A 12152-nucleotide genomic window follows, 5' to 3' on the forward strand; every position below is an offset into this window, starting at 1 on the left:
TTCTCAAGGTCACAATGGCAATAGCCATCAGCTGAGACTGATTGATTACTTAGCCAGGAAATAGCTATATTTATAATTAAAGATCAACAGTAATCACAGAATGCATGGACCCACAGGCCGACAGAGGAAGTGAATTATGTACAGTTGGTGTGCATTGAGTTAAACTTAAATATTTACAATCAAAAAGTCTAGTTTTGGAGGGCTATCTTGTTTGACCTATAACCTATCTCAGTGACACTTCCTCAACTAAATATTAGTTAGTTCTGCAGTTTAGCAACCATCCCCACTCAGGAATTTGGCACGTTTTTTTAAATTATAATTTCCCTAAATAATTGATATGAACTATAACCTGGATATACTATAGTGCATTGCTTAATTTACTTTATTAATCATCAATACTGTTAAATATTAATAATATTAAACATTGTTAACATTATATTTTAGCTATATATAAAATTTAGATTTCCCATCCGTTCATTTATTCGTTCGTTTTTAGTCTCTGGACTAGGAATATATTGATCATCTTTGGGTTGGTCCATGACTGTACACTAGGTGTCGGTAAGTGTCAAACATGAACCCAAGTCACGATATTCATCAGAACCATCCACTTTTTGTGTATACAAGCCAAGGTGTTTGTTTGTTTTGGGGGTGTTTTTGTCTGGGGGATGGTAGCGATTTGAAAATATTTGAAAATCGGCGATTTGAAATCGGCGCAGATAATCCTCGGTGTACCCAGGAAGTCAAGGCGGAAAAAATAATATCACGTGATAGAGGCGACGTGGGTACGTACCAGCCTGCTTTCAACAAAAATAAACTTGGATGAAAATGAATAGTACCTTTTTTTTTAAAAAATTAGCAATACACATAATACAATTTAATATCTGTCTTTCACGGACGAACAAATGGTACTGCGAGATTTGCGTTCAGATGACACCACGCAAATATTGCCTCAGTTCAGTCACTCAGTGACGTTAGTTAGCTATCTTAGCTAAGATAAGCTAGCTATGAAGGCTTGGATTTCCCCCAATAATTAGTCAGTTCTTTTGCTGCTATACTTTCGTTTTCAACTGAATCACTGTTGTCCATTAATACTTCAGTTACAGTTTGAAAAATGGCCGAGCAATACATTCAGTCGAAGCTCGTTTCACTGCTCAAACAGGAGAAAATAAAGCTCTGGAGTCCACCTTTTACAACGGACAACAATGAAGCTAACCAACAACAAATGCAGGTAAGGATGCTTATTGTAGACCCCAAACTAGTCCAGATAGCTTTGAAACTTCTCCACATTCGCCATTTATTTCCATTCGCTTTTCCTTCGAGATTTGATGTTTCATAACTTTTTGTGTTGTCGCATGACGTTACGTTGACAATTTGTTCACGAATTTCTATCAGTTACAGCATTACACTATTAGTTTACTTGTTTTTTAGGAGCTTGCTGTTAGATATTCTCAAGTCGTCGACTTTCCATTGCTTGATGTGCAGAGAGCTCTGGAAGAAATAAGGTCCGAGGCCATCAAAAAAGGAAAAGGGAACCAGACCTATAGAGAAACAAATGTTGCAACTCTAGAACTTCATCTGCCTAAAGATATTAGAACGGTATTAAATAAGTCATAAAGTACTTTAAATGTCTTGTCAAATAAGTGTGTTTGTGTGTGTGTATATATGTGTGTAATATAAATATAATAACGTGTCTCTGTTTAGGGTGGTAAAAAGAAATGCCACTTAGAAACGAAACTGGATATTACTACCCAAGTCCTGATGAATAAGTAAGTGTAACTACTTTTCCTTTCACAATGCTACATGGGATGTCCTAGTTGCAATGCTTTGTGTTCTAATTTGTTCTTATCCTTTTTATCTCCAAGGATCACAGAGAAATTTGACATCAAACATATAAAGTTGATTCTGAATGGAAAGAAACTCTCTCCAGGTAAATTTGTTGACATGGATATGCACTTTGATGTAAATCTGATAATCTTGGAATGTTTTCTTGCATTGTTACCCCCTCTGCTTCTCTCAGGTGAGCGACTGGATGCGCAGAATGTGAAGAACAACAGTAAAATTATGGTATTGAAGGTGAGCGAGCCAGAATGCAAAAGAGTGATGGTGGAGAAAGAGGAAAAAACGCGTCTGCAGGACGAAAGTGTTCAGAGGACACGGAAAGGGTTTGAGATCCTCTCAGAGCGAGGTCAGAACACCAGCACATTCCTCACATGTTCATGCCACATTCTTTGTATTCTATAACTGAGTATATGTAGAAAGAGTGTACAGCTAGACTAATGTACATGATACTGTAATGCTACACTTGCATTTAAAATGTAATTTGCCTTAAAATGTTTGAGGTTTGTAATGTGTAACACTTATTTCAGATGGGAGTGAAGATCCTGCGACCACCCCATTTCTGGAGATAGCTGATCAGAAAGGCAACCCTATCCAGATCCCAGCCAAGGAGAAAAAGGTAACTGAATCTTTAATGTGCTTTTCTTAAAAAAAAGTTAGGAGTTCCAGGTGTATTTTGTGCCAATTAAAGCTAAAATTAGCCACACATGCAGTTGAACATAGTGTTACTGATGGCATCCAAGATCGTAAACTAATTGTCTAACCAGGCTGAGGCCAGTTTTACATCATATGACTTTAGAACTCCTGTAACAACATGCTTTAGTAATTCACTGGCCATTGATGGAAAGAATCTAAAAATGCCATGTACTTTATTTTCTCTCTCTTTCTCTTTTCTGTCCAATTGTTCTTCCCCTCTGTCTCTCTGTTGGTGGTATTCTTAGGCTCTGATTCTGGCCATGGGCTTCCACGAGAAAGGCAGAGCCCTAATGAAGAGGAAGGAGTATGCTGCAGCTCTCTGCCACCTGCTTCCAGCAGATGAGCAGTTTAGGTAGCATTCATTTAAGTTGGCTTTAGAAGATTAAAGGATAGGTTACATTTTTTTCAACCCATGCCTTATTAAAAATGTGCCATATTTCATAATTGCTATTCTCTAAAGACAATCACTGAACAAAAATCTAAAATCTGAATCCCATTTTTACGCATCCATATAAACGTTATGTGCTTGCCGTCTAGCAAATGCAACTCTGCGCTGTTGAACACGGTGGACAACTATGCCGTGCTGCAGCTGGACATTGTGTGGTGCTACCGTGGCCTTGAGGTGCTGGACTGCCTGAACGACTGCAAACAGAGGCTGCAGAGAGCAGAGACCTGCTTCCTCAGGTGCTATGGAGAGGAGCAACAGAGGCTGCAGCAAATCAAGGTTTCTGACCCCCCCCTCACAACACACAGGCCACATATTGAGACAGAGAGAGTGAGAGTTCAATCAAATTTATTAATCAATTACAACATACAAAACACACATTTAAACACACCCTACAATAAAAAAGAAAAATTAAATTAAAGAAAATCACCAAAAACCACTCCCTCATCTTTTACAGAGCACAAAACATCATTGTAACCCAAAATATTTTCAAAAGTGGTCAAATCATTTATAACGGAATAAAACTTAAAACTTAAACTCTAACACCATACGACTCTTCACTAATCTTTTAAACACATTTACAATACTGCTGTCAGTCTGGTCCTCAATCAAACAATTTCTGCTGATCCACACTGCCATCTTGGATTGCCCTAAAATGCAATTTAAACGTTGACATTGTGCTTTCTTCTTCTGTGTGTAACTGTATCCGCAAATAAAGAGGACTGGTGTAAAAACAACACTAAACAGTTCAAAAATCATTACTAGGAGGCTAAACAAGGGCGTCAACCTGGGACATTCCATAAAACAATGAAAAACTATTTCCCTTATGCCACAATACAGACACTTAGAACTCATAGCTGGGTTTAAAACTGAAACAAAAGCATTAACCGCTACTATACCATGTAAAATTCTCCACTGTGAATCACAGTAAGGCCTCGTCAAAGGTGGTTTATAAAGCACTCTCCGGGCTGGATTAAACCCTTCTCCCAGATCAAGTTGTCTGTGCCAAGGGGCATCAATCCTGCCATTTAATTTATCTTTATTTAAAACTTTAACGCAGACCCTATAGAAGGTCTAGGATCCGAAGTCTGGCACTGTATAGGGGTCTGTCCTGCAAAGGGGCTGACCCACTAGTGCTGTCCAGGCAAGCTGCTCCAAACAGAGGTTCTTGAAGGAGCCAACACTGAGTAGCTGAGCTTCCCCGCTACTTAAGCTTGAACAGATTTAGAACTTTAAAAAGTCCAGAATAAAAAAAAAAGTGGCAGATTTTGTGAGGGCAGTCTTTCATTGTCTATTAGGAACAGGAACAGGGACAGGGACAGGTCCATGTCCCAGCCCCCACATAGGCCAAAGGTCTCCACACGAGGGCTGCTGAGACCGGTGAGAAGTCTCTGCGAAGAGTGAGAGAGTGAGTGAGAGACAGGATGATCTCTTTAGTGTAATGGGTACAGGGGCTCTTATGGACACACAATGTACATATACAAATGGTGTGTCCTATGACTGTTCTAACATCCAGTGAATAACCACTTTCTTGTGATTCTTACTGATCTTACTTAACTACAGGAAAACTCAGATAGGCAGTGCTAAGATGTTAATTTGCAGTAAAGTCCATGCAGCTTTTTCATTGCCCATGGAACTAGCCACTTGTATATAGGCCTATAGTTTCATTTTTTATTCTGATTAAAATAAAAAACACATTCCAACACATTGTCAGCATTCATGAATGAGGATTATTTAACACCAGAACTGCAGAATTATAAAGTCCTCATTAGTAGGTTAATTACACTGTTCTGTTCAGCTCTGCTTGAGTAGCAAAGTAAACTATGAGCATTAAGACCTGTATCAGATTATTAGAGCAGTGCCCATATTATTCACCACCAGGATTGATGAGCCAAATTGGTTTATTTTTAGCATCTGTATTTTATCATACTTGTTTTTTGAGAATTAGAATTTGTAGTATATATTTTAAAATGTTACAAACACATTTGTGATTTTAAAATCACGCATTTTTATAACCATCTAATAATTTGGTAAGCAGAATGAGAGTTGTTTTTGCTGGGTCTTATTGATTGTCAGCGGAACACCGGAGGAGAGGATGTTCTGTTTCTGAGGCTGTATCTCCTGCAGAGTCTGCTGGCCTACCTGAATGGACATGGGACCCAAGCTGCTGAGAAGCTCAGAAAGGTATTTCATCAGCTTAGACAGCACCTGCTCTGGTAAAGCTATGGACAGCTGTGAAAGGGGCCAACAGAAGCTGTGTTAATCAATTCATACCTCCACACAAATATCCTGGCAGGGTGAGACCCTGTACAGTTGCCTGACTCTGGACCCAGACAAGATGATGCAGCTGATGAGTATGGGTTTCAGTGAGCAGGAGGCCCGCCTGGGCCTGAGAGCGTGCAGGGGCAACGTGGAGCATGCGGTGGCACACATCACCCAGAGGAACAAGGTCACATACATGCATACATAGCGCGCAAACAGACAAGTGTATGCAAACATGCAACATCTCAACAGTAGGGCACAGTCTTCATTCTCCTAAAACTAAGATGGCACAGATTGCCTGAAACCACTATCTGTCTGAATTAACCACTTGAATAGCTAGCTTAAGCACAGTACTGTCTTTATGATGCTTTAACATGACTTTTTAGTATAGTTTTCTAAGACATTTATTTTTCAAATATTGAAAATTGAAGTATTGCTCCATAAGCAAGATGGTGCTGGTTGTCATTAGGGCATCAGTGACTGGACTTCCTGAAGCTGTATTTGGCTGGTGAGAGTTTTGTATGCTCTTGTAGGAGCGGGAGGAGATCAAATGGAAGGAGAGGGAGAATCGGAGGCGGCGTTTGGAAGGCATCAACACGCTGGTGGAGCTGGGTTATAGCAATAAATCTGCAGCCAGGGCCCTCCACGAGACTAGTGGAGATGTGGACGAAGCATACAGGGTTAGAGATGCCATACCTCGTCCATGCTTAAATGTAGCGGCGCTGTCATCAAAAAAACATCAACCCAGCATCACTGCCTGGTCCTAAATATTGAACTAAGCAAATGTCTTATGAACTATAATATAAACAGTCACGTTTAGCTTTCTTTAGAATATGTAACAGACACTTGCATGAAGCTACTCATAGTGGGAAAACATTAGGCTTGCACTATATGGAGAAAAAGTGTTTTGTGATTGTATTGTTAAGAGTTCTCAGAATCACAATATTTATCTGAGATTGTTTAGGAAGCTCACAGCATGCATGAAGAAATGTAGAGATGTGCTGGATAACTCATTGTGACTTCCTACAATGTCAGTATTGCTGAGGCTAATAAATGATGGCTTGTGCAGCCTTTGTCACATTCTGCTTCCTTTTAGCTCCTCCTGGATTCGAGGGAAGCCAGCAGCTCAGGATTGGCTCAGCCAGACACAAACAGACAGACCAAAGTGGATCAGGTAAACGGCTTCCTTGGGGGACACACGCTTCAAATAAGCATCTTCTTTACAAATGTTTGGTTTAATTTTGCACAACCTCTTATTGCTGGCTCCTTATTCTATTATATTCAATATTGCTTTAGATACAGACAAAGATGCATCACTCCTTCCCTGCTCTCAGCTGTGTGTGTACATGTCTGTCTGAATATAGATGGCCTACCTGGGCTTCCAGAGGGAGGCAGTAGAAGCAGCTCTAAGGTTGACAAGAGATGATGTTTTTAAGGCCACTCAGATGTTGCTGGATAACCAGGGGCAGCCTCCTGCAGACATGCCATCTCCCTCACCCCCCTCCTCCTCATCAGAGGAGCCCAGCACCTCCAACTCTACAGGTCAGCAGCCAGATGCGTTTCGGGATGGATTGCTTAATGAATGCACTTTATTGGGCATTTACTGCCAGAACTACCAGATTAAAGTGGTCCCAAATGTTCCATGTATAGTGAGGAAATGTGAAAATGGTTTATTTGGAAGGATGAAGGATATTATGCTTAATTGATTTGCTGTTTTTCAGTCTAGAACGCTTTCTTTTATTTATTTATACATCACCTTTCATACATAACTGCACATTCAAGTGTTTCACAGAAAAAAACCCATCAAACCCATATATGTAATGTAATAAAACATAAAAAGAGATAACAATGAAACAAAACAATAACAACAACAAATAGATAATAAAAAAAGAAAAACCAAATAAAATAAGTGGTTTAAATGGATAAAGGAATAATAAGAATATTTGTACTTGTACACAGGATGAGATGAAAAATGTTCTGTGCCAATCCATTAGAGTTTCAAATGGGGCTCTCTTCATTCAACTAACAGAATATCAACTAACAGAACTGTTTTCAATTGCTTTTCAAAACGTGTGAGTAGATGCTGGACATATGACTTGTTAAAGAGTTGCAAATTTTAGCAGCATGAAAACAAAGGAGTCTTTGTCCTTCATCCTGGGAACATTCAATAAAGCAGTAATCGAAGATTTCAGTGCATGATTTGGAGTATTTCATCAGTCATTCCAAAATGTATGTAGGTGCTAATCCATTAGGCTATTTAAAAACCACTAAGCACATTTTTAAAAACCATTTCTAAATGAAACGGGGAAGCAGTCTATTGACGGTAAAACAGGCATTATATAGTCTCTGTTTTATGCATGTGTTGGTACTCTGGCTGAAGACTGCAAAATGATGTTGATGTGTACATTGGTTAGCATACTAAAGCCAGTGTTTCTGTGGCCAGCTTCAGGCTCAAGCAGCAGCTTGGATTCAGACCTGGTGAATGAAGTTTTGGAGCACATCCCCAGACATGAGGAGGATTACCTGGACGTCACTCTGGAGGAAGAGAGTGATCTGATCGCTCAAATTAAGTCCTATCTGGACAGGACATCTCCATCCACCCACTGAAAGGAGCTGCTCATGTAAGCTTCCTGGAGCTGTTGGAAGGTGACTTCAGAATGTAATGTTGTTTGTAGGACTGTTAATGACAGGACCCTGATCCTGGATCAGGACTTTGTTGCAAACCAGTTATTGAAGCCATTTAAACTGTATTAACAATTGGTTTGTTTTGATTTTTAAATTAAAATGCTTTTTGTATCCAAGTTAATTTAATTTCGTACATAACTGTTGTACAAAATGTGATATAAAATTGAAGAAAAATTAATTAACTATAACACTTGCAGTTACTAATGGTGAAGCATCACCCTGTATAAGAAGGCTGGAGTTTTTTCATTCCTTTAGTATGAAGCATGGCACAAAAAATAATTATCTCTCAAAGTGTTATTTAGATTTATGTTGATTTGAAAAGGCAATTAAAATATTTGTTTTATTTTAGTACAAGGCATGCTTCGGAGTTGATCTTTCAGAATTTACCTTTTTTTTTCATTCATTCATTGTACTCATTTTGGCAACTATGGTCAAGTTTAATCAGTTCAATAAGAATTTGTTAAACATGCAATAAATGTACAAACTTTGAGCCTCTGTTTTATATCACTTTATATCACATATATTTTATATCTTTCAGGACTAAGACAGAAATGTCATATTCATCAGTCTTCAGTGAACATGCATTTTAGATGAGAGAAATTTCATTTAGATTTAAGTTGTTGATTTATTACTGGCATAGTTATTGATTTCTAATTCTACTTGGTGTAATGTTACCATGAAGCAGTGGGATTCTGGCCCTATTATTTCTCTGCAGAAATGCCAGAAGCTCAGTATATTGACAGATAAAGACATGTGTTTAATAATACTGCCTTTTTCTTATACTACTTAGTGGCTTATTGTACATATTCTGATTATAGTCACATTCTGTGGTATGGATGGTGGGAGGAGAGCAGAGAAGGAGGCCAGGGCAATAGAAGAGGGTGGGAGCTTCAGTAGTTGACGACTTTGCGGATTGACTGGATAGTGGGGTTCTGGGCCTGCCACTTGTCATGGCTGGAGTAGAATTCTCTCTCCACGATGTACATACGACCCCGGAAGTTAGGCTCCTCATACATCACCCAACTTCACAGGACAAACAAAGGGTTGAAACAAACCAAAATAACTAGCACCAAGATATTGCAGTTAAATTGTCATAAAACTGAATGTTTAAGCATTCAGGGTATGGGTAAGGCGATAGAAGGTTATTTTTTACAAAAGATAACTGACCCTGAAAGCAGTTTTGAATAAAGCTAAAAGAAGAAAAGTATAATGAAATGTTACTGATCTTTAATGTTACTGTAGACTGAATTTACAATGACAAGGAAAAGACTTGTTTAAGTTGTTCTTGTTTAAGTGTGGCTGTGACTAGTCTGATCTGTGAGTGACCTTGGTCTCTCTTGTCAGGCTATTGAACAGAGATGTAAGCCTACACTAATCAAAGTATTAGGGGCTAGACCATTAAAACATGGATTAATCTGTAGCTTCCCTTATTCATTTATTGATTTTGAGATTTTCAATATGTCGTTCTAAAACTTTCATGCACTAAATTAAACAACATTGCTATTTCTAGAGTGTAAGACATTGTGCAGCTGTGCAGGATATGGCCTTGGGCTAAGTAAGATCAATCATTTAGAGGCTGTGTGGTATAAAACAAATGAGACGGTTTCAGCACATGTGCACGCAACATAAAAAGCAGACCTATTTCCTGTCAGTTTTAAAAGATGATGTTTGAGTGACACTTACGCTCCATCTCCATACACCCTGATGGAGTTGACGCAGGTCCTGCCATAGCCAAAGCTCTGGAGGAAGGGACAGTCGTCACACAGCTCAATGCACTGGCCCATGTAGTTGCAGCTGTCAAACAGCTGAATCCTGTAGTGCTCTCCATGCTGTGGGTACACACACAAATACAAGCCATATGAAAGTATGGTAGGCCTATACAGACTTCATCTTCAGTGCTTGGTGAGCACATTAAAGTCTGAATTCTTGTGGTAAAAGAATGTTTTGCCTTTTAAACTAAGGTTGGCTTTATTTCTTAAATAAATACAAAATTAAATAAGAAAGTATTTTTTTTATTTTGTAAGACATGAACTCAATGTTCTGAAAGAGAAATATTTGCTCTACCCAAATTAGCAAACTACTTTTGAGCGTTGCTTCACACCATGTAGTGAGTGAAACCTGACTGTGTAAAGCCAGTACAGTTCTCACCATCCTAACAGTCCTGCAGGAGCCCATGTGATCGTTGTGTGAGTTCCAGCACTGGAACTCGGGGTACTCTCCACGCTCTAGGATGTATTGCTGGCCCTTGAAGTCAGGATGGTTGTAGCAGATCCATGCTCCGCTTTCTACACGGATGGAGTTCACCCTGTTCATGAAGCCACGGTCCAGAAAGTTATCACAGTCTCCGTACACCTCCAGCTTCCTTCCAGAGAAGCATCGTCCCTCGTAAAACACTATCTGTGGCAGAGAAAGGAGCAACAGAGGAGAGCATGCACCATAATGGCTGTTTGTATGAGATTTAGGGAAGAGTAAAATTTGTTGTGAATGAGATGATGTTTGCAGTACATTTGCTTTGGCCTGAGAAAACTTATTGGTACCACATTGTGCAATGATCTTCCAGTGCAAGTTCCACAAAGGCCAGGAGTGAAGAGCCCTAGCCTTTCACACTCACTTGGTTTCCTCTAGGGCATTGTGCCAAATAGACCAAAAAAATAAAGAAAATTATGAGAAAATAAATTTGGGGTGGGGGTGGATTTGTTTTGTTTTTCTGAATCCAATTTAGTCTGTGAGACTATTTCAGTTTAAAAAGTGGTGGTCACTAGAAATGTGAACACTAGTAGTAGACCACAATGGAAAAAGTAGGCTTCATTCAGCTGGTATGAGCTAATAATCAACCTTGGCACCATACCTCTGTGTATTACAGGTGAAAATACTGATAATTTCAGGAGCCTTCACTCAAATCCCTATTGCTCAGTCCATTATAGCTAGTGTAAACGGATAAAGATGGCTGAGACGCCAGGCTAGCAAGATGTGATAGATGTACTCCTGACTGGCCCAGATGCTTACCTTTCCAGAATACTGTGACATTGTTCCACTGGATACTGTCCAACCTGACCCACACGTAAGAAGGAGTGATGGTTAAAAAGTTGGAGACCCCAATATATATGGCTGGTCACGTGCTTTGCAGTATCACGATGTTTGCCCAACAAAGCTGACACAATGGGGAGCTTTCAGCCTCTGCTTTGTAGACACTTTCCGTTCACTCTTGGCACTGCTGATTCTGGGCTTTGGCCCAGGGGTTCTCACCCATAAGCACAAAGAATTTTGCTTAGCTTGACTTTATGATGCCATTGTGCATATGCGCTGCTTCTTTTTGTGTAACCCTGGCAACCAGGTAAGAGTTGTTATAGAGGTGTAAAAAAAAAAAAAAAAAGCTTCCATCATTTTGATCTTTCACACTCAAGACTGACTCTACGTCCTTGTTATAGTTCTATGGTTCTATTCCACTTTCACTCTGTACAGGTGCAGAAGTGCTGCTTTATAGCTAGAGGAACACAATGAGATATTACCCAGTGTCTCAGAATAAATATAGAAACCTCTAAAAACCTATAAAACCTATAAAAACCTCTATAGGACTAAGGTTGGTTTTGAAACATTAATGAAATGAAGTGAAATTTATACAACATCAAAAATGAGATATGATTGATATGATTAAGTATATAATATGTATTTAAATAAGATGTTCTGGCACTCAGTATATAATTTTTATAAGCATACCTCCAAGCAAATTTCATCCCAAATAAGACTGAACATTGTATCTGTGTACATTTCATTGAATGCTCTGGTTAAAGAACAAAACAGCAAATAACCTGATATACACTGCATTTTGGTATTGGATTACAAGTGTTGAAAGCAAAGGTGCTATATTGATTTCCAGAGGTCTTCTACTGCAAGGGAAATCCTTTTCTTACTATATGCTTTTCTCGTAATCCTGATGTTTCCCTCATTGATTAAATTAGTAAAACAGACTGGCCAAAACTAAACCTCAGGTTTCTGGGGGTTTTTAAAGAAACCAAATTGTATACTAAAGATTTATTCACTCAATCACAAAAGGAGGACATTTTTGAAGAGTATTTGTGTTTCACTACTCTTATAACAAAATGTAACACTTCCAAACAGTGAAGAGGAATGGGAGGTTTTACAGCCCTAGCACAATGTGAAGCTATATATTTATTCAGACAATTCCTGCATCTGTTTAATGGTTGTTGTCATGCAGCCATTTTAGCAA

General features: G+C 39.0%; 2 protein-coding genes across 6 annotated transcripts; one reads left to right on the forward strand and one right to left on the reverse strand.

Moving 5' to 3' along the window:
- The first annotated feature begins 566 nt into the window (after window positions 1-566).
- Window positions 567-8414, forward strand: nub1 (negative regulator of ubiquitin-like proteins 1). 5 transcript variants are annotated; one of them, XM_027002533.3, is made up of 15 exons: window positions 567-782; window positions 1098-1228; window positions 1429-1596; window positions 1702-1766; window positions 1863-1927; window positions 2018-2185; window positions 2367-2455; window positions 2778-2884; window positions 3070-3256; window positions 5054-5161; window positions 5274-5426; window positions 5773-5919; window positions 6336-6413; window positions 6604-6781; window positions 7683-8414. In XM_027002533.3, the coding sequence occupies exons 2-15, from the start codon at window positions 1112-1114 to the stop codon at window positions 7844-7846; spliced, it is 1794 nt and encodes a 597-aa protein (XP_026858334.2). In that variant the 5' UTR covers window positions 567-782; window positions 1098-1111; the 3' UTR covers window positions 7847-8414. The 5 variants fall into 5 exon arrangements, 4 of the variants coding, with proteins under 4 accessions (XP_026858334.2, XP_035386828.1, XP_081552719.1 ...); XM_035530935.2 differs by lacking the exon at window positions 567-782 and having other exon boundaries at window positions 789-1228; XM_081696593.1 differs by lacking the exon at window positions 567-782 and having other exon boundaries at window positions 789-1228; window positions 5105-5161.
- Window positions 8415-8566: 152 nt separating this feature from the next.
- Window positions 8567-11018, reverse strand: crygn2 (crystallin, gamma N2). The gene is made up of 4 exons (XM_027002555.3): window positions 10931-11018; window positions 10073-10321; window positions 9608-9753; window positions 8567-8947 (listed from the first exon to the last, which is right to left on the reverse strand). Exons 1-4 carry the CDS (start codon window positions 10949-10951, stop codon window positions 8815-8817), a joined length of 549 nt encoding a protein of 182 aa, XP_026858356.2. The 5' UTR covers window positions 10952-11018; the 3' UTR covers window positions 8567-8814.
- Between the last annotated feature and the right edge of the window lie 1134 nt (window positions 11019-12152).

This window comes from Electrophorus electricus, chromosome 14 (assembly GCF_041902795.1).
Source record: "Electrophorus electricus isolate QZ-2024a chromosome 14, ASM4190279v1, whole genome shotgun sequence".
Taxonomy (NCBI): domain Eukaryota; kingdom Metazoa; phylum Chordata; class Actinopteri; order Gymnotiformes; family Gymnotidae; genus Electrophorus; species Electrophorus electricus.

Bases quoted from the DNA above. Each gene is read 5' to 3' on its own strand.
- nub1 (XM_027002533.3), top strand. From the start codon at position 1,112: ATGGCCGAGCAATACATTCAGTCGAAGCTCGTTTCACTGCTCAAACAG. The intron at 2,456-2,777 runs GTAACTGAATCT...TGGTATTCTTAG, and splicing joins TCCCAGCCAAGGAGAAAAAG to GCTCTGATTCTGGCCATGGG. The intron at 6,782-7,682 runs GTCAGCAGCCAG...TTCTGTGGCCAG, and splicing joins CAGCACCTCCAACTCTACAG to CTTCAGGCTCAAGCAGCAGC.
- crygn2 (XM_027002555.3), bottom strand. From the start codon at position 10,951: ATGTCACAGTATTCTGGAAAG. The intron at 10,322-10,930 runs GTAAGCATCTGG...TCTCTGCCACAG, and splicing joins TGTCACAGTATTCTGGAAAG to ATAGTGTTTTACGAGGGACG. The intron at 8,948-9,607 runs GTAAGTGTCACT...TGTCCTGTGAAG, and splicing joins AGGGTGTATGGAGATGGAGC to TTGGGTGATGTATGAGGAGC.